Consider the following 19,878-nt stretch of genomic DNA (forward strand, 5'->3'; position numbering starts at 1 on the left):
GATGAGTGGACGATTTTCATTCATCGTGCAAAGTTAGCTTGAGCTATTTTATATGGATGCTTAACTTCTGTCTAAGTCTATATTGTTCGAATTGATGGTATTTACTTGAGGCGTGAAAACTACAAACACATCCCCTTTGAAGATTGAACCCTGCTTTGTCTAGCTGATTTGGCGAACCAAAGTAAGGTTTCCTTTGCCTTAGTCAACACCGTCTCTCAAATTTCCTAGGAGTAGAGTAGAATCTCTAAACCCTTATCCCTTTTATCCTTTTTTTGAAAGTCTAAATCTGAAAGTCCAAAAAAGAGAAGAAAAGAGCATTTATTGTTAAATTTGGCTAGGTCCTAAACTTGTGAACCATTCTACTCAAGTCCCCCTTGTATTTCAGCAATACATAACTAAGGTCGCTACCCAACACAAAGTCGCTTGTTCGCATATATAAACCTTGGAGTCGTCGTGTGGTCTTTCTTGTGCAATCTTGGCATACATAGTGATTTTGATCAAGAGAGGGTAGTATCCTTGACATTTTATTCTAACGTTCGATGAATGATAAAGCGTACACCAACACCACGTAGTGCTGATTTACTATGCACTGCTGCTCCCAAAGTCTTCTTGGCTTCTATTTTTACCTTTTTCATGCCCTCATATTTTCCCTTTGCACTTAATGTTTTTCTTTCATTTCTCTTGCATCTCATGTTATTAGGGACCTCTTGGTGCTTATAGATGTTTATTATTCAAAATTTGTGAAGTTATTAATGTAATATACTGTCCAATTTTTTTTATACCAAAACATTGCGATTTTCACCAATTTTGGTGCTCTAGCATTTTGTCATACATTTTTCAGGTAATCGGATATGAAGTATTTTGAGTGCTAAACATTATATTGTAAATCCATTGTAACATCGTAGCATTGTCATAGAACTTCTAATGAATGTTTTGTAAGACAGTTAGCATTCAATGTGTTTTTAACATAATTTCATAAACAATCATCATAGGACTGATTTCTCATGTGCAAATGCTGATTATATTTCTTTTCTGCACAAAAATACTAGAAATTGTGTTCATTGAATATTGATTGACAAATATATGAGCTGCTATAATGAACTGGTGAGTATAGAAATATTACACATTACTTTGACATCCCAAAAAATTAGAATAAATTTATTTCCTGACCTCTTTTGAAGCTCCTGACAGTCCAAACAACACCCAAAAGGGTTCCCAAGACTCCTCAGGAATAGTACAGTACATAGATAAAAAAATCTGCAAAAAATTGTTCAACTCCTGATTTTTTGCGAGTCATTTATGGCCAAGATTTAAGTTGCGAAAAACTCTTGAGCGATTTTTTTGAAAAAACCGCAAAAAATTGGGAGAAACACTCAAATAACTCCATTGTAATGATTTGTCAGGTATTCTTTTACTAAATACTATCATGCAATTGATTACATAACCTTGCACCTCGCCATTTGTGAATCAATTAGTGTAACCGTGTACCTATCCACAACATCAAGGGATGTGGCATCCTTGTGGGAAGAATGCGAATCCTTTGGGTGCATGTGTGAGGAAGACTTCAGTATGGTGTTTTTGCATGATATAGTAGTTTCATGTGGAAGTCTCATGCTTATTGAACCATGTTCTTGAAGGTATGGTGTGAAGGCCGATAAAGTTCATCAATCTGTATGAGGTGAGATGAAAATTTGAAAGGCTTTGTGTGCACATGCCAATGCTAGCTATTAAACAAAGTATTTATTTTATGGAAGATGTGAAGTAGAGGAGAACATTAAATCTATAGAAAGGAGATTCAAGGAATGCAAATCCTCTATTATATGTATTGAACTCAAATTCATTTAGAGGTTGCACTTATTTTTGGGTATATGATATGTATTTAATTCCAACTTTGATTTATATATGATGGAAATCAGTAATATGCTCTACAAATTCAGTGTATATGTGTGTTTTTCAAGAATATTTTAAGAATTATATGTTTTCAAATGTTCAATAGATTCGCCAAGTTTTTGCCAATTTTTTCCCGAGTCTTGAGTTTTCAAAATTTTTGGGCCAAAAGAGTTGTTAAGAGTTTTTCATCTTTGGTACAGTAGTCCTTGAAGTGTTATGGCTCTTCCCACACTTGTACAATAGCTGGATAGAAGTTGACAGCTCCCTTTTTGATTGTTGAGCTGGCTTTAAAGTCCTCACAAAAGGGTTGCATTGTATTCTCAAAGGTTTTTAAGCCTTCACAAAAGCTTTGACCTGCTCTTGGAAACTTAGAAGATGGTACGACCACTCCTTGGTACCATAAAATGGTATGACTAGATAATTATTCACTCTCTCACAAAATTTGATTTTTTTAATTTGTATTTCCCTATGTTACCCTGAGTTTCCGGGACGGGGACGACAGGGAACGGCGGGACGAGTTTCCGGGACAGCAAATTTTTTTGCCAATTTTGGGGACGGCGGGGGGACGGCAAAGGGGACGGCTATATAAAATATAGGGAAAATTTAAAATATATAGTGAAATTTTAAATGTTCATATGAAAAATAGATAAAGCATGTACATATACATTATATTCATATGAAAACATGGATAAAGCAAGTATATGTACATTATAGAACCTTAACGTACCACATTTATGTTCAGAATTCATTGTCAATACTCAATATGCATTCATAATTGAAAATACATTGTCAATATGCCAACACTTGTTTGCATGTAGTTCATTGTTTATTTCTGGTTGAAGGATATTTTGATAGTCTTCCATTTCTATTATGACCTACAACCACTTCTTTATGCACTACAAAGTTTTGGATGTTTGTGAAATTCTATACCAAGCTGCTATTCATATTTCTGAGTGCTTTTGGCTATGATTCAGACCTATTTACCTTTCATAATTGTGAAAAGTCCAATATTGCAGACCTACAACCACTTTTTTATGCACTACCACTTTCTAAGTGTTTGTGAAATTTATCACCAGGCTGCTGCTCATTATTTCTAAGTGCTTTTGGAAGTGATTCAAACATGTTTACCCATCATATTAATTAAAATCCAATTTTATAGACCTATAATAAAATAAAAAATCGTTTTTTTGAGCATTGAGTCTTTTTTTGTTTTTTAAATGTGCTGGGAAAAGGGGGATGGCTGGCCGTCCCCGGGACGGTTAGGGGACGGGGGGACGTCCCCAAACCATATTGGGGACGGGGGGACGTCCCCTTTGAGAGTCACTGCCGTCCCCAAGTTTCTAGGACGTTTCCCACAAATTTTGCAATTTTGGGGACGGCGGGGGGACGTCCCCTAGCCGTCCCCAAGTCCCCGAAATGTCCCCGGTACGGGGACGGGGGATTTTAACCCAGGGACGCGTCCCCGGGTTACGTAGGTATTTCCACAACACACCCCACACTGTAATCTCCATTCTCCAGTATAAATATTCATTGGAAAATCTCAATAAATTTGTACATGGGATTTCAAAGCTGACAACCGTAAATAAATCCTTGTTTCTTTGATTAAGGACAATTGTAAATAAATCCTTGTTTCTCTAATTAAGCACAACTTGAATCTTGTGTGAATCCACCATACATTTGATTAGGGAGAAATCTTTCATCTCCGAAGCCATATACCTATAAGGTTTTCATCCTAGGGTTTAAGAGTTGAATTTGCAGTCCGATTTTTGCAAGTGAGAGAAATAAAATGTCCAAGCTATGGAAATGAGCTCCTTCATTGATCTATAATAGCTTTCGAGAAGTTATATTTTAAATTCACCTTTATCAAAATAATATTTTTTTTGGCCCACATAAAGGGATTTCATATTATTTTTGCTTTTTGACTTGAGTCACTTTATAAAAATTAATTAATACAAGTTTTCCACAACCTTAAGGCAACTTAATTTAATTAATTAAATTATTTCCTTTTTTAATTCTCCGAATTCAGCCTACAGGAATAAAATAGGCCAATGAAATTCTATCAAGCGTGTAAGTCAAAGAAGGGGGCATTATAGTTAGTTCAGAAGAAAATAAATGTATTTCTTTGCAAGCTTTCAAGCATAGCTACAACCGAGCTAACCATATGGTTTCACATGGCTATGGGTCAATGGTAAGTTCGCATGGACACTTGGCTAAGGAAAAATGGAGGAAAAATGGAGGTACAAGAAGTACGTACAAGGTGATCTACGAGGATGGGGATTGAAGAAAAGAGAATTGTAAGTGGATAAGAAGATTATAATGCGAAAAAAGAAAGCCAATTTCAAATGTTGAGATTTTGAAACGACAAGCCAATGGTAAACTTGCATGGACACAGCTGAGCTAACCATATGGTTTCACATGGCTATGGGTCAATGGTAAGCTTGCATGGACACTTGCCTAAGGAAAAATGGAGGTACAAGAAATGGGTACAAGGTGATCTGCAAGGATGGGGATTGAAGAAAAGAGAATTGTAAGTGGATAAGAAGATTATGATATGAAAAAGGAAATCCAATTTCAAATTTTGAGCTTTTGAAACGAAAACCAATAAAAATGAGATGGACTACAATGATGGAGTGGTTGAGTAAAAGCAAAATGGATAGGGACACAAAGCTAGATTTAGTAACCTACTAGTGTTCTTAATCTCACTAGGAGGGACATTAATAAAGGTATTAGTAAGAATATCTATGAAGCTTACATTGTGTTGACACATATGGAGCTTAAGGAGCCCCTAACAATAGAATATGCATGTGGCTTCTATTTCTATCTACATTCTTAGAGTTGCTTCATCCACACCCTAGCATATGACAAGATGCAGCTTCAATGTCGCTACAGTTTCTCTAATCCCAGTGTGTTCTTGGATCATCAACTTTTGAGAGAGAAATGCTTTTGCAGACTTAATAGCTGGTAGCCTGAGCTTGAGGAGCATTTTATTTCCAGTTACACTCTTTATGCAAGATCAACAATTTGTATTATTGTTTGTTTAGAACTTTAGAGATTTGTGGGCTCCTTGAGAATTTTTCTTTACTTCATAATATGGGGACCAAAGACCTTTTACTTTACTCCGAGTTGAGAGATACTAAATCTCCAGCTCAAACTCTTAGCATAGGACCTTCCCCCATTGCCAGCTTTAACCGAAGCACCTCCTAGTTAAAGAATGTTGGTAGTTCATACTTGAGCAGACCTTCTATGTTACTCTTTGAGATTGATTAGGAAGCATAAATTTTAAAGGTCTCGTCGAGCTCTTAGCATAAGTCACATTATCAAATTTTTCATAGCCTTGAACATTAGGAGAGTTGCTGGTTGAATCATCCATGGTAAATCTGTCTAGGATGTTATTGTTTTAAATCTTCTTTCTGGATGTCCACTTTTTTATTTGGGACTATTATTAAAGTTTTGGGGTTTACTTTGACTCATTGTATTCATTATTAAACTTTCTTCAGTATATCTTACATATAATTTTCCATTACTTTTCCTCATAAATGTACCAGGAACTATATTGCGCACTATTGTGCCTCTATTCATTTGTGCAAAAGCATTAGCCATCTTTGGCCAACAGCACATATTGAAATCAAACTAAAATTAAATCAAATTAACTCATTCTTATCTAGTCATAGACATGGTAAAATAAATTCTCTTTTGCGTATGCAGTTTTATTGACTGTATGTAGGACTCATTATATTGACTCTAAATATTAGTATCTTATAGTCAAGATTGTTTGTTGCTGAAAAAATTGTTATGTACTCTTATATTCCATAGAACTCATGAATTTCATGATAAGATGAGAACCTTTTTTTCTCAAAATGTGCTATGTAAGTATGTCAATGTCCTAGTATATCCTGCATTTCTGTATTTGTATCATTCATCTGTATTATTTGTGAGGCATATTGTAGTTTTACATCGTGCACAAGACACCACTAATCCTTTCTGGTAGGTTTAAAACTGCAAAATAGAAGGAAATTTGCTTTAGATTATATGCTTTTTTCTTACATTTAGCAAATCTGACAAACGTTTGACTTTGGATGCTCAAGTACCTTGCAGTTGGAGCTCATCCACCTAACTGTTTGTTACATACACTTGGTGTACCCATAACTGGGAAGGGTGTTGTCCAAATTTGGTCCATTTTCAATGCTAACTTGAATGAAAAAGCTTCGCCTTCCAAGCGGCAGAAAGTGAAAGGGAAGAGACAATCGGATAAAAATGGACCTGTTCGTCAAGAAAATGGAGACTCAAATAGTATTGCTTCTGGACTGTTTAAAGAACCTGTAGTTGGGCAATACTCTGTTTTAGAACTGGACAAAGTGCCAGATAAAAATGTTGATGAAAGAACCCACGAGGTAGATTTGTTTGACCAAATGATAGGAAAGCATGGGAATGAAGAAGATGGTATACCTATTGGGATCCCTATTGATTGCCGTTATCAAGAGACAGCTTGCAGTGATTCCAAATTGACTTCTCAAGATGGTAGGAACAGAATGAAAGATAAAGTTCAGTCCAAGGTTGATGATGATAATGCTGAAGTTTTGTTGGAAAATATGGGCAGGAATTCTGTATCTTGTATGGGTATTGTTGGATTAAATGACAACACTAGGAAATACATCAGATCAACAGATAGAAAAGTGAAGTCTTATACAGCAACACCATCTGTTGATGATACAGGTTCTTTTCCACTTGAGGAAAGCAACCTGCCTAGAATGGTCTTGTGTTTGGCACATGAAGGAGAAGTTGCATGGGATGTGAAATGGCAACCATCAACTGAGAAGGACCTACATAACCAACATCGTCTTGGATTTCTAGCTGTACTATTGGGAGATGGGTCAATCGAAGTGTAAGAATTTTTTACTTGGGCTTTTGACAATTGTGAAATTTGTTTCATTGATTTAATTCAAGAACATCTTTTTGCCTGACTATATGACATAAGCAATTGCTAATTTCAGTTTTCTTTATATTGACATGTAACTTATTTCTGCAGCCTGTTGTCTTCAGTGCCACATTTTTGGGCTTGAAATTGACATGAGAATATTTGTTGTGGAATTATAATAAATTTGAGTTCAATGATAATTTGGAAGATCAGTGAATAGTAATACTGTAATACCATCTGATTTATCTAATATTTTCTTAGATATGTCATCCATGATTGAATAGTAATTCTCTTGCACTTTTGGATATAAGACATTGGAACTAGGTTATAGAGAACTAAATCAAGTTTGTATTCAACAAGTTTTGAATTATAAGATCGAGTTTTTCCTGCTATTCTCTGGCTCTGGCCTATTTACCCAGAAATGAAAACAAAACAGCAAACATTCATATACTGGTTCAGGTATGAAAAAATGTCAGCCACAAATCAGTCCTTCCCTGTTTATGTAGGGAAATGGTGGACTTCAGCACTTTTTAAAATACAAAAGACTTTTTTAATACAAAATCTTGGAATTGAATAAAAAATTAGATTTTCGATTATTTCCAAGCAAAGAAAAAAATATCATGATTAGCTTGCAAACATTCAGAAAAAATAAATCCATAGAGGACTCAGCACTAGCTTGGCCAAGAAGAACAAGAAAATATTTCTAATTTCATTCTCTCCTAAGTTCTAACAATTCTGAAGATAGTGAAATTATAGTGGGTCCTAAAGGGGAATTCAAACGCATCGTTCTTCAACAAATCAGCCCTCAATCAACAAATTATTAACACCAGACTAAGTTATCGGTCTTGATACTGGTTCGGGTTTGGATTTGAGCGTTCGGTTTGCAGGTTCAGCCAAAAAAAGTTCTGGGGTTGGGTTTGTCCATACAAAAATATTTAAAAATCAGAAATCTATACATATTTGCTGCGCTAATTAAGTTCAAAATACCACACATAGCATCATGTATTGTATAATAAACAAACCACTATAAAAGTAAAAAATATTACAATTTCAATTAGTCAAACTTGAATGTCATGATATATTTATATATATTATAATTATAGAGATAACAATGTCAATTATTAACATTCAGCCATCATTGATCAACCAACATCATATGGGTCTTCAAAAATATCATCACCATTCATATTTAATGATGTAAGTACTGGTAAAATAGAAGAACCATAGCGCATAGCGCAATTGGCACTAGCACTAGCAAATACATAGTCGGATAAACCATTTTATACAAATATAATAATAGGCATTTTATACAAATATAATAATAGGCTTTTTATACAAATATAATAATAGGCATTTTATACTAACTACATCATCCCCTCCAAATAAAAAAGTCATCTTCCAGACAACAAGGAAAACAAGTAAGCATCAAGTAACATTAGTGAAGAGTGTTCAATTTGATGAAGATATTGTAGATGAAGACCAATAGGAAAATTTGGAAGCATAGTTCACAAACTCAAACTTGGAGAGTACTTGGCAAATCAAATAAGTTTGGTGGGAGTCTAAGGGTAATGCCCCCAGCAGGGTTGATGGGCGGTGTCCTGTTGTAATGTCCCCTTTTGAGGAGTAGCACCCATTTAGCTTATTTTATTCCTATAGGCTAATGTTAGAATATAAGTGATAAATTAAATAAATAATGTAAAGTTGTCCAATAAAGTAATAATAACTTTATTTTAGTTAATTTAATAAAGTAACTTAAGTGAAAATTTAAAGAAATATTAATAAGGTCAATTATTGAGCTTCAATGAAATATTTTAAGCAGGAGTCTGAAAAGACCTTCGGGAATGTTCTAAGGGAAATATAAAGTAGATTTGGAAGCTCATTTGCATATGCTTGGTTTAATTTTCATCTATTGTGGATTTGGAGCTTTTTATGGAGCGAAATCCTAAGTGAAATCAGTTTTGGTGGAGGAAGATCTACCCTAGCTGGTTGTAGGTGGAACTATTCAGGTTTTGCACATGGGTAGAATGATTGTTGGATTACAAATTGTGAAGCCTTGCCAGCAAGACAAGTTAAGGATTTTGGCTAGAAATGGAGTGTTGCAAGCATTATTTAGCTGCCTTATTTTTGTGTGTTGTTGGATGATAACATTGGCAAGGGGTGCATTTCTAGCTTCATTGGTGGTGATTCATTAGACTTTCTTGGCCCCCATAGCTTTCCTGGATAGGCATGAGAATACACTATAGTGGAGGTGTCTTTATGAGGGCATTGAAGGCATCAAACATTTATTCTTGCTAGTAGACTACATCTGAAGTCTAGACGTGGGTAGAAATACTTGGTTGCAGGTCTTTAGGCACCAAAATCAGTCTCTTTGGTCGATTTATCAAGTTGCATTCAGACACGGGCTTTGAAAAAGAGATTTCCATTGTTGCTCGGTAAAATGGAGCATCATTGCTGGCATGAGAATATAACAACTTGGCTGGGTGGCTATCTTTCACAGTCTAGGCTGATATGTCAATTAATATTGCTAGGTGATTTCAATTGTCAATGCTGGGTGACTTACTGCATCCTAATGTGGAAGTTAAAACAATGATTTTGTCATCGAATGTGAGGCGCTTATGTTGGTGCATCCTCATGCTATGTAATCTCTATATAAGGCTAGAAAATTGTTTATTATATTTGTATTTGGCAACACAAAATTGATTAAGGAAATTCATTATTGTTTAGCTGTGCATATTGAATGGTTTTAATGTATTAATGTATGGTAAATGAATAAATGTTATGCGTTGCATTACATCTCTTTCGAATGTAGTTAAATCAGACTCAAGCAAAAAAAGAGCACATTATTTCCACATGTATGCAAAATATTTGACAAAATACTTGATTTGTGAAAGTAGGAGTGAAATTTCAATGAAAAATTGGATAGGGGACTTTATAGTGGTATCGGAGCAGTGATTCTACTAGCCTAAAGGGTTATTTGTGAAGTTTGATGATTGAAAACAATCGATGAATCCAAAGGATATAGAGTTTATCACTTATAGGAGAAGAGGTGTTCTTAGTTTTGATTGAAAAGAAGAAGAAAGTATGGGTGATAGACATGAACAAGATCCCAGTAGCATGGCATTATTAAATGATCTAGCTAGGGGACAACAACTGTTGGTTCAAGCAATAACCTGGATGATGGAAACCATGAATACAAATAACGAAAATCTGGCTGATCAAAGAAACAATAACAACAATGGTAATAATGGTAGCAATGGAAACAATTGCAATCATGGAGAAGGAAGCAATACTAATTGTTTGATAAACAATTCTATGACAGCTAGTAGAACCACTCCTAGACCTCTATTGCTTGAAAACCTGGAGGCACTACCAAGGGGACCAACAGGATACCAGGAAGGTGGCGAAGCTTTTATAGATTATTTGAGGGATAATAGGTGAAAAATTCCATGCAACTAGGCCCTTGGCAGTTTTTTTGTCAAATAAAATACAGAAATAGACCTAGAGGAGAAAGAGGTCAAGGGCACAATAAATATTTGTAGCATAAGGTAGGTAACGTAGCCATTCCTAGCTACAATATTTCAAACAAGTGTTTTGCACATTCATGGGTGCAAAACTTAGATGCCTATTTTCAGCTTAACCCTATTATAAAGTTGGAATCAATCAAGTACACGACATTTCATTTAGATGGAAAAGCTCAAGAGTGGTGGTACCATGGGTAGTGTCCTTGGGGCATGATTTTCTTACTTCCTATGTTGATTCCACTTAGAGGTTGATTGATAGGTTTGATAGGAAGGATCTTGAGCTACATTTCAGGGAGCTGGTGCAGTTGAGATAGTTGGGGACAATTGTCTCCTATATATCAGAGTTCCAAAAATTCTGAGTTATGGTCATAGAGGTTTTAGAGCATAGATTGATTGTTCTATTAATTGAGGGGTTGTCAAACGACTTCGTGGTTGAGTAAAATCATTTGATCCTAATTCCTTACTAGATGCCATCAAGAGGGTTAGCAACATGGAGAGTTCAACTCCTAAAAACAATTTTTGGCCTAAACCGTTTTCAGCCTAAGAAAGATAAAAATAAACTTTCCAAAAGGAGTGGCCTGAAAAGATCAAAATGGACTACACAGGAAAACGCTATGCCTTAGTTGCAGAGAACCTTGGGAGCAAGGCCATAGGTATTTGGGTAAAGAGAAGGTTCATTACATTGAGGTGGCTTCAAATGATGAGGAGGAGAAGGTAGGAGTTGTTGGCTATGTGTAGGATGATTTAGATGGGCAATTTGCAAATATGGAGGAGTATACATTAGAGAAAATGAAGGGAGGAACCATTGGTATCCTTTTTGGTACTCCTAGATATAATTTTTTTAGGGTAAGGTGAGTTTTATAAGGGCAACGAATTACAATTCTTATTGATAGTGGAGCAACTTACTATTTTATTAATTCAGACTTCGTGGCTAAGACGGTCAATAGACAAAGGACTTTGAGGGCTTCAATGTAGTAGCGGATGGTTTCAACATGAATTGTTCCAAACAAGTGTCTTAGTTGAGTATTGCCTTAGGGAACCATACAATTATGGATGATTTCTATGTGGTAGACATTGGTGATACAAATGCAATCTAGGGGATTCAATGGCTTCACCCATTGGGAAAGTACTCACAAAATTTTCAAACCGTGGGGTTGAAGTTTAGAGTGGTAGTAAGAAGGTAGTTTTAAGAGGTATGTCCAATCGTGCACCCAAAATTTGACAACAAAGAGGATGGAGAGCATATTTAGACATAAAGGTGTTGAGTGGGCAGCCTAGTGTTTGATTTCTTCCAAAACTCATTGATAGTGGTGGATAGTATTATGTGGCTATTGAATATGTGCTAAATAATCACAATGTGGTTTTCAGTGTGATTCCTTTTGAGAGACCTCCTAATAGAGGTTTTGAGCATGTGGTCGAGCTAGAGGAGGGCTCTAATTTTATTACTACCACTTCTTATCGATATCCAAAAAGATTCAAAGTGGAGATAGAGAAATATCTGACATGGGACACTTTGGCCTAGTTCGAGTCCCTTTGCTTCTTTAGTTGTTCTAGTGAAGAAGGATAGGACTCTGTAGATGTGCATTGATTACCTTGAACTTAACAAGAAAACTATCAAAAACAGGTATCCTATTCCCAAGATTGATGAGCTTCTAGATGAGCTTCTAGATGAGCTTCAGGTTTAGTATGTTTTTCGAAGATTGATCTTCATTTAGAGTACCAACAGATTAGAGTTAGGGAGTAGGACATACACACAACATTTAGGGTCCATTATGGGCACTATGAGTTTCTGGTCATTCCCTTTGGCTTGACCAATTCTCTGACCACCTTCCAATGTTGCATGAACAATATTTTCAATAAATAGTTGCAAAAGTTTCTTCTTGTATTCTTTGATGATATTCTTATACACAACATGACTTGGGAGGATTGCCTTAGACATCTTGATGAGGTGTTGGGCATCATGGAGGCATAGTCCTTGTTTGCTAAGGCTTCCAAGTGTGAGTTTGTGATGATTGAGATACTTAGGGCATGTGATTAGTGCAAATGGTGTCAAGGTTCATCAAGAGAAGATATAGGCTATGCTGGATTGGCCACCATCGAAGACATAGACAGGACTGAGAGGATTCTTTGGTTTATGCGATTAGTATAGAAGGCTTGTTAAGGGGATTTCTTAGCTTGGTGCACCTCTTACACATCTCACTAAGAAATGAGCTTTGAAATGGACTGAGGACACTTAGTGCACATTTGATAAACTCAATGAGTTAATGAGTACTTGTCCTAATTTGACTTTACTCAATTTCTCTCAACTTTTTGTTTTTGAGTGTGATGCTTTAGGTGAGGGAATTAGAGTAAATATTGATGCAAAATAGGCATTCCATTGTCTATGATATCCAAAAGCTCCAAGATGTAGAGAGATTCTATTCTATCTACAATAAGGAGTTGCTTGCCATTATGCATGTGTTGGCAAAGTTTAGGCAATACTTAGTAGGTGGAAAAATTATTTTCAGAACAGGCCACAACAGTCTGAAATATTTCTTGGAGCAGAAAGATTTGAATGAGAGAACAAAAATGCATTAGTAAAATCTAGGCATACAATTTTGACAGAGTATGTGAAGGGGAAGAAGAATATTCTTGCGGATGCTCTTTCTAGGAAACCCACTATTTGCTCCTTGGCAAAGATATTAGCAGATTGGAAGGCTCATCTTTTAGGTGAGTATTCCAAAAATACTTTTTAATGCGAGATTATGGATGGGAAGATTTAGGGTGATAGGTTCACGGTTGTAGGTGATGTCATCTACTACAAGCACAAGATTTACTTGGTGCTTGAGTCAAAATTGAAGGAGAATAATGTGAGAGCCATCATGATACTCCACATGCAGGACATCCAGGATACTTCAAAATGTACAAGTAGGTTAGAGAGAGATTCTCTCGGAAAGCTCTCAAAGATGACGTCTTGCCGCATGTTTGTGAGTGTATGACTTGTTAGCAAAACAAGTCAGAGTATTCATGTTAATGATGATAGCTTGGGTCAGATAAATATAATCATGGATGATAATTGCATCATTAGAATGATTTATGATTTTGTTATATATATGTATACCAATATACATAATAATAATAATTGGATCAAGAATTTTGAGAAGGAGAGAGGTAAGGGGCGCTTTGCAACTAGGGCACGAACCTCAGAGGTGCCGCTGGTTGCAGGACGCCACCGCATGCGAGGGCTCCCTGGCTTAGCTGGGCAGCCCTCGAAGCATTTATTACGTGCCCTTCATTAAATGGAGCCGAATAAAGGTGAACCTAATAACCTAAAACCGCCCATTCCTTCCTCTACGAATGGACGAGAGCGACGGAAAACCTTCAGCCAGGCGGTGGAGGGCAAGCGGTTCTCATTCCCCGAAGATGCAAAGTTCGAAGCCGCTCTCCACCATGAAGATGAAGCCAATCTCGCGGGAGCACAAGGTGAGGTCTCCCCCTCCAAATGCATCACCATTAAACCTAATGATTCAATGCTTTCTGCCATTTCTTCTGAGATTTCTAGACTTAGGGATTCAACTATTTTTTTTGCTGCCTTTGATGTAAATAATTTACCATCTCGTCAATACATGAACAAATGGCTGCAAGATGTGTGGGTCAATAAACTAGGGTTTCACTTTTCGTTTTGTAGAATGATTCAAAAGGGTTTGTTTTTAATCTTTTTTGACAAAAGTCAAAGCAAAATTGTAAATAAGCAGTTCTGGTCGGTAGGGAATTCGTCTTTTAGGGCTATTCGTTGGGACCTCGAGGCTTGTAATGATGAAATTCTCGCCCTATCCTGCCCGAAATGGATAACCATTAAGAATGTCCTGCCCTTCCTCTGGTCCTGTATTGACAAAATTGCGGAACCTTTGCAGAAAATTGTAAAAATTGACTCTTCCCCCTCGGTGCTCCCTCATCTTGATGCTAGACTTCTCATTGCCCTGAAACCAGGTATGGTGTACTCATTCGTCTGGTCCCCCCCCCTTGTAACTAGGTCCTCGCCCTCTGAACCTACCCCGTCTGCCCTCCCACATGTCCCTTCCTCGCCCCACCCCCACTGCCTTTTCCCCTTCCCCCTCTCCGCTCCCCCACGACCTTCCCCCATCCTCCTCGGCCCCCTTGATGGCTAAGTCTATCCTAGACTACAACAATGCTATCAAGGAGGCCCTCTCCGCTGCCCATCCTCCTCCCTTTAATTCCTCTGAATCTGTTGATACCCCTGCTCTTCTCTCAATCCCGAGAACCTTGAATGCCCAATAGTTAGTGATGGAAAAACTGAGAAAAGCAGCTGAAGCTAGAAAAATTCTTGAGCAAAACCTTATTAATCAGAAATTGGAAATTGAAGCCTCTAGGTGGCAGTTACCTAACCTTGAGGACATGGATAGGAGTGTTCCAATTATAGCAGATACCATTAGCAGGGCCTCGGTCCAGGACCCTGAATTACCCGCATGTAAGGAACTTACTAGACTCAATATTGATGAAGCCCCTACCTCGCAAGGGGAAATGGGAGGACCATATGGGGAAAAAGTAGATTGTGTTGTAGAGTTAGAGGACCATATGGTTTTTGATGATGGAAAGTTTAAAGAGGTTCTAAAATGCAAATCTGATTCACCTATTCATGAAGTTGGTAGTAAGCAAAAAGTTGAAGATTTAGTAAAATCCGATCCTCTTCATGATATTGAGCAATTGCAGCTAGTTGGTGGAGTTAGACGAGAATCTTGGAGCAGCTATGGGGGCAGTGATTGCAAGAAACAAAGTTCTGATTTTTTCTTGTTGCCTATCAGCAGTACACCATCTCTACATTCTTATGAGTGGGATGGTCAATTCAAGTTGTTTGTTGAAAAAGAAATGCAAGCTCTATCCCAATTTGATCACACATAGTTTGATTGAAGAACTCTATTGGAAGGCTCAAATGGATGAGAGACAGAAAGGGGTTAAGGATGAAGTTACTCTCCCTAATCTGCAACTTATCAAAGACTCTTTGGAAATATTGAAATAAGATTACATACACTTGAGTAAAGATCGAGATATGCTTTTGAACTTGCAAGGAAGACCACTAGTGCATTCCAAGGGGAAGAGAGGAAAGTTGAAGAGCTTACTCTTGAGCTTGAGTCAACAAAGGACATGCTAGGAAATACTCAATTGGCTCTAATGGAGTTAGAAGACCAGTTTGCTGATTTCAAACTTTTCAGGGAGCAAGAGAATGCACAAAGATCTGAAGAAATCAAGCAAGTTATTGGTGAGCTTGATAGTCTTCAAGAAGAGTTTGATCTTGAGAACTTCACATGAAAAACAAAGGTTGCATGTGCAGATTTGGATCAGCAAGATGGAAGTGAGCAAGAAGAAAGGGATGGCTTCCAAGTTCTTGAAAACCCTCTCTGTGTTGGATGATTTGAACATCTTTGGCATCAAGATGTTGTCTAAACACAGTTTAGTAGTCGTCCAAGGTTTCATTGCAGCAGCAAGGAGTGAAGATTTCAGATTTGTTACTCACAAAGTAGTGGAGAAAGAACCGGAACATGGTGATTGCATGCTTAATAACCCATTTCTTGGGTTGAATAATAATAAGGCTCATACTAGTCCATTTTGGGAGTTGGATTTGAGGGCAACACTTGTTACATACTCCAATGTTGTTGAAGCTTTCTTGGTTAGGCTTCAAGGGGTTGCTAGAGGAGACATCAATTTCTTAAGTATGCTCTTGGTTCTTACTAGCACTTGGGGATGTTTGGAGTTTTCTTTTAAGTATGTTGAAGATCACTGTCGGTTGGGTGTCCAAGCTCGAGATTATCAACATGGTCTGATGGAGCTTATTACATGTGGAAAGAAGGATTTTTGGAGGGATAAGGAACAAATTTTCAGACTTGATGGAGGGATAAGGAACAAATTTTCTGACTTGATGGTGTTGTTCCCTTCTTTACCAGCCATTTGATGGTTTCTTTTGCTCATCAACTAGCGGATTGGGAAGATATTCTGAGCAAAGGATGGTTCCATGCGGAGTTGGACACACTAGAGAAGATATTTCCAGCCTTGGACGTGAGTAGATGTGTTGTTTTGGATGACGATTTCCTATGTTGCAGCAATTGTTCATCTTCTTGGATGCTGATTTCCTTAAAATCAGATCTCAAGTCATTCGTTTCAGACTTGGGGGGTTGTTGGTGTACTCTTTTTCAGACTTAAGAGTCTCTTGGCAAAATGGGTTTATGGTCTCAGATGAGAGGTATGGCGAATTGTGGCTATTTGTATCTGTATATGGGAAGTGTTCAAGCTCTAACTAGTGGTTCTTCTTATGCCCTCTCTTCTACTTATGATTGGGACAGCGAACTTTTGCTCTCTATGGTTCCTCATTCTGAGGTGTTTGAAGTAGGAACTATAAGAGATTTCAGAAGTCTCCATGGTTGTATCAGAATAATTCAATTGAGGCCTAGTAGATTCATGTGGAGCTATGGGGATGAGGTTGTTGAGCTCTTGCAAAGGATTGTTTTCATCTTTGCAGGGAGATTTGGAGAAGCCACATTTACAGTCATGGCTCCGCTTGACACCTTGGGGAGATATGTTGTGGAGTTTGATTGTGAGTCGTGTAGACTTTGTTTCCTATTGCCCAGGCTTGTGATAGACAGTGGCATTAGTGATATTGATTACTCAGAGCTTTATGGGCATGAGATGCTGCATGATATTGATTTCAGTCCTTCAATGTTTTTCAGTTTGAGTATCATGCATGGTAACATTTTGGAGTTACAAGGGAGGTTAGTGCAGTTTGGGCGTGATGCTTTCATTGATGTGATCATAGTGACGCAGTATTGGCATGGTGGGTTCTTCTTGAGACGGGCATGGGACCCTGGGATCGTACTTGCTTTGGTGCGGATCAGTTTAAAAAATTTGGGAGTTGTGATGGCATTGCTTGAGGAAAAGCAATTTTGGGAAGGGCGGATTGTAATGTCCCCTTCTCCGCAGTGATTAATTCAGTGGTCCATTGGCCTATTCCAGAGACCCCTAGGCTATTTGGAAAGGAGAATTAGGGTTTCCAACTTTTGTGGAGTTCTGCACGAGCTTTTTAGGGTTTACCAAGAGGGAATTCTTCAGTTCTGTCTATGGTTTCCTTCTGGGTTTTTCATGAGCTCCAGGGTGGTATAACATACATTTGATTCTTTGGTGAAGTGAGAACTTACTATTTTTAGTAAGTTAGGGTTTGGCTATTTGGATGATGTTGTCTTACTGAGCTTTCCAAGCTCTTTCTCTAGGTGCGAAGATCATGTTTTTCGAAGGAGTGTTTCATGACTTTCAATTTTTAGTAAGTGTCAGTATTGAGCAATTCTATTTTAGTAGTTTGGACAGGGTCTCGATCCTGTAGCAGTTCAGTGGTCTTCATTGCTCAGCTTTATCTTGGATTTTGTTGATAATCAGTATTGGAGTCGTAAGTAATTTAATTAAATATTATTTCCTTATCCTAAGGTTTAATATTTATTTATTTTATTACTGGTTAATGATATATTGGGCGACTTAGGAAAAGACATATTTATCTAATATAAATGTTATATTTTCCTAAGTTAGGCGTTGAAATTTAAAGAATGCATTACATTATTATTGAAGACTTAGGCAAGTTCGAACTTGTTGAATTATTGGTTAAAATGCAACTTGGGTGCCCACCTTGGGAAATGAAATGAAATGTCATTTGGATGCCATGTGAGAGTGAAATGAAATGCAAATTGGTGAGGTGAATTTGGGAGCATTTACATTTCAATTTCAGAGGAAAAAAAACTATAAATACAGGTGCTTGGCCTCCCATTTGGATATCAAATGAATTTGCATCGTTATGCTGTTGAATTGGCTATTGAAAAATCTGAGCTTCGAAGTGTGGCTTCCTAGCTAAGTCTCAGTTTCGTACTTGCAAGATAGTACCTAGCTGTGTTCATGTATTCCCAGTGCTGTTGGTGAGTGAGTTGCAGATTGTGGAGTGTTTTGATTGAGATTGGAGTGTTTTCTGGTTGCTGGTCGCGGGACTGTTGAAAGTGTATTTTGCTCGCACCTCTTGGCCAGGTGATTCCATCATTTTGGGTACCGGCTCATCCTTCCTTCCTACCACTGGCAATGCATATTGTAAGTTTTTAGCATCTTATTTTGAGTGTGGATTTTTATATTGGAAATTGAACTTCCCAGGTTAGGCGTGGGGTTTAGTTAATGCATTGGGAAGCGTGCAAAATAAATATGGGTGTTTCGATGGCTTTCCTTGGGTTTGTTCTCATTTTGGCGGGTATAGCAATTGTTTAGAATAGATTTTGGGTGAATTGGGTGAGTAATGAGAGAGTTATGAGCGTTTTAGTGAATGCACAGGCTGCTGGTTTTGCAATTCCAGCCTGCAGATTTTTGATGTTAGCAGAAATTTCATGTTCTTAATTGGATGTTCAGCATTACTCTCTTCTCACATTATCTTGATTATTGTAAGGTTAAGTAGTAGTACTACTAACCAATTCTGCCTTGTAAATCTCACCTCGCTGAAAAGTGGAAGAGGCTGGCTTGCCGCCTATTTTCAAGTAAATTGTAATTCAGTCCTCCCACTGCATAAGTGGTCGAGTGATGTCTGGTTGTAATGGTCCTCCCGTTGCGTAAGCGGTTGAGTTGAGTTTGTTTTGTAATTTCAGTCCTCCTGCTGGAATATTGCGGTTGAGTTGAGTTTGTTTTTTAATTTCAGTCCTCCTGCTGAAATATTGCGGTCGAATGATTTTTGCCTTGTGTGTGCTGGTTCACCGCTAAGTTTCTTGCATTCCCGCTGGATAAGTGGAAGGGGCTGGCTTGCCGCCCAGTATTGTATTTCATTTCATCTTTCAGCAGTTTGAGATCTAACGATCCCCTATTCACCGTATGCTCTCACCTTCCCACATTGGGCACTTGGTGATCAGAAAGTGGAAAGGTTGCAATCTTCAGCAAGTTTTCAGTTTATGCTTTCTAACCTTAATGGGTTATTTGTTGTGGATGATTGTTATTGGCCTAAAAACAAAAAAAAAATAATAGGGATATTACATGTTTTGATGTGGGCATGTGAGATTGAGGGATACACTCCACATAGATTTCAAAATTCATAAGGCCCGTTGAAAGGTGCATGCAGATATAATTAATTGCATGTTTCAAAGGAAAGCCAATGAATAGTTGCATGCTAAAGTATTGGCACATATTATATTCAAAGATATTTGATTTGAAATTTAGAAGATGGAAAACCTCCATATAGGTGCACATGGAAGGGATAGAGACATGCCTGGTCATCAAAGACAAAATTCAGTTTCAAATGCAAGTAAACGACTATATACAAGTGCACATTTTGGTTCTAAGGTGTGTGCTTAAGAAAGAAGTTTTGAAATGCTTTTGAAGCAAAGTTAATGAATCATGTCCATAGGTGTGCACCTAGTCAGTTGACATGCGAAATTTTAAGTTGAAATTGAAGTTTGAAAATCCCATAGGGAGGCATGCTTGGTGTGCAAAGGTGTACACCTCATAAGGGAGAAGCTTAAGTTTAAAATATAATATTTGAGGGCCTACAGATAG

At 37.5% G+C, this 19,878-nt stretch overlaps 1 protein-coding gene across 4 annotated transcripts in view; it reads left to right on the top strand.

Moving 5' to 3' along the window:
• Window positions 1–19,878, top strand: part of LOC131079459 (uncharacterized) — a 314,514-nt gene that overhangs the window by 50,887 nt on the left and 243,749 nt on the right. For 3 of the 4 annotated variants that reach the window (XM_058017422.2, XM_058017420.2, XM_058017419.2), the window contains one exon: window positions 5,976–6,772. In XM_058017422.2, the coding sequence (XP_057873405.1) occupies window positions 5,976–6,772 (797 nt within the window). The remainder of the gene's footprint in view (window positions 1–5,975; window positions 6,773–19,878) is intronic. The other variant, XM_058017421.2, reaches the window with a different exon arrangement.

Source organism: Cryptomeria japonica, chromosome 8, assembly GCF_030272615.1.
Source record: "Cryptomeria japonica chromosome 8, Sugi_1.0, whole genome shotgun sequence".
In the NCBI taxonomy this organism is placed as follows: Eukaryota; Viridiplantae; Streptophyta; class Pinopsida; order Cupressales; family Cupressaceae; genus Cryptomeria; species Cryptomeria japonica.